General features: G+C 40.1%; 1 protein-coding gene across 1 annotated transcript; it reads left to right on the forward strand.

Annotated features, from left to right (window-relative positions):
* Window positions 1-92: 92 nt before the first annotated feature.
* LOC103523072 (D-2-hydroxyglutarate dehydrogenase, mitochondrial-like) lies at window positions 93-1,002 on the forward strand. The gene is made up of 2 exons (XM_008488146.3): window positions 93-256; window positions 808-1,002. The coding sequence occupies exons 1-2, from the start codon at window positions 118-120 to the stop codon at window positions 993-995; spliced, it is 327 nt and encodes a 108-aa protein (XP_008486368.2). The 5' UTR covers window positions 93-117; the 3' UTR covers window positions 996-1,002.
* The last annotated feature ends 205 nt before the right edge of the window (window positions 1,003-1,207 follow it).

Genomic DNA, 1,207 nt, shown 5'->3' on the forward strand with positions numbered 1-1,207 from the left:
AAAAAGTTTTCTTACTTACGTACATGTTTCACCATCTGTTGATGACATCTTCAGAACAACTTTTCTAATTTCTATTCTCATTTATAGGTACTGGCTGACGGAACCGTGCTAGACCTGATGAACACTCTAAAAAAGGATAACACCGGATACCATTTGGCTCACATGTTTATTGGAGCTGAGGGCACTCTGGGATTTGTCACCAAAGTGGTTATTCAGTGCCCGGTCAAACCTAATTCCACCCATATCACTTTCCTTGGTACGTACCTCATTATTGTAACTATGTGGCACATTGTTTGTTTTGGGGTCGAATGGTAGAGATTGCCTTGGGCAATAATTTTTAATTTCGCCCGTTGCTTGTAATTTTTGTGTATTTTGTGTACATGTAATTATAAACAATAAAGAGTAAATAATAATAATACGTAGGAGTATATTAATTACTTTTTTTCGAAACCTCTTTTTGCATCGATTTATCCTGATTCAAAATGGCGGCGCTTCAAAGTCTCTTTTATTATTAAGTTAATTATGTTAAGGCGGTCTCTTCTTGATCCCTTGTGTGCCGCGTCCATTTTTGTTTAGGACTATTGCACTGTGCATTGATGTACATCCATGCCTATTGGCCATCCGAGAATGAAAAAGTAAATTCAAAACTTCCGCCCCGGCTGGGATTCGAACCTATTTCTACATTTTCCACCAATCTCTCGATTTTCAAATTTTGATGGTCCAATAAAATGGTGCCCTCTAAGTAAAAGAGAAAGTAAAAATGGATCTCTCATATTTAACCCTTTCATTCCTCTCGTCCCGTTCCAGGAGTGGACAGTTTCGACACCGTTCTCAAGATAGTTCAATTAGCCCGTACAAGTCTGGGGGAAATTCTGTCCTCGTGTGAGATGATGGATCATGCAGGGGTTAATTCAGTGAGCACCAAGTTCAACATCCAAATACCGGTTAAGCAGTGTCCGTTCTATATGCTCCTGGAAACGTCGGGTAAGTTTTGACCCACCTGGTCAGGCAAGGGTTAATGAAAACTGACCATTGAACCTTTGTTTTCTAATTAATAGACAAATCTCCGATGCACTCTGATGTGGAGTGACTGAGATATTAGCGAAAAAGAGAGAATGGTTTGGTCAAGTTTGGTGTGACTTTAGTGTAGGCCTCGGCTCTCATGGGTTAAGTCTTGGGGGGGGGGGGACAAACAAAAAACAAAGAA

This window comes from Diaphorina citri, unplaced genomic scaffold (assembly GCF_000475195.1).
Source record: "Diaphorina citri unplaced genomic scaffold, Diaci psyllid genome assembly version 1.1 scaffold14856, whole genome shotgun sequence".
Taxonomy (NCBI): domain Eukaryota; kingdom Metazoa; phylum Arthropoda; class Insecta; order Hemiptera; family Psyllidae; genus Diaphorina; species Diaphorina citri.

Excerpts from the sequence above, each read along its gene's own strand:
- LOC103523072 (XM_008488146.3), top strand. The coding sequence starts at position 118 with ATGAACACTCTAAAAAAGGATAACACCGGATACCATTTGGCTCACATG. Across the intron at positions 257-807 it reads CACCCATATCACTTTCCTTG|GAGTGGACAGTTTCGACACC; the intron begins GTACGTACCTCA and ends GTCCCGTTCCAG.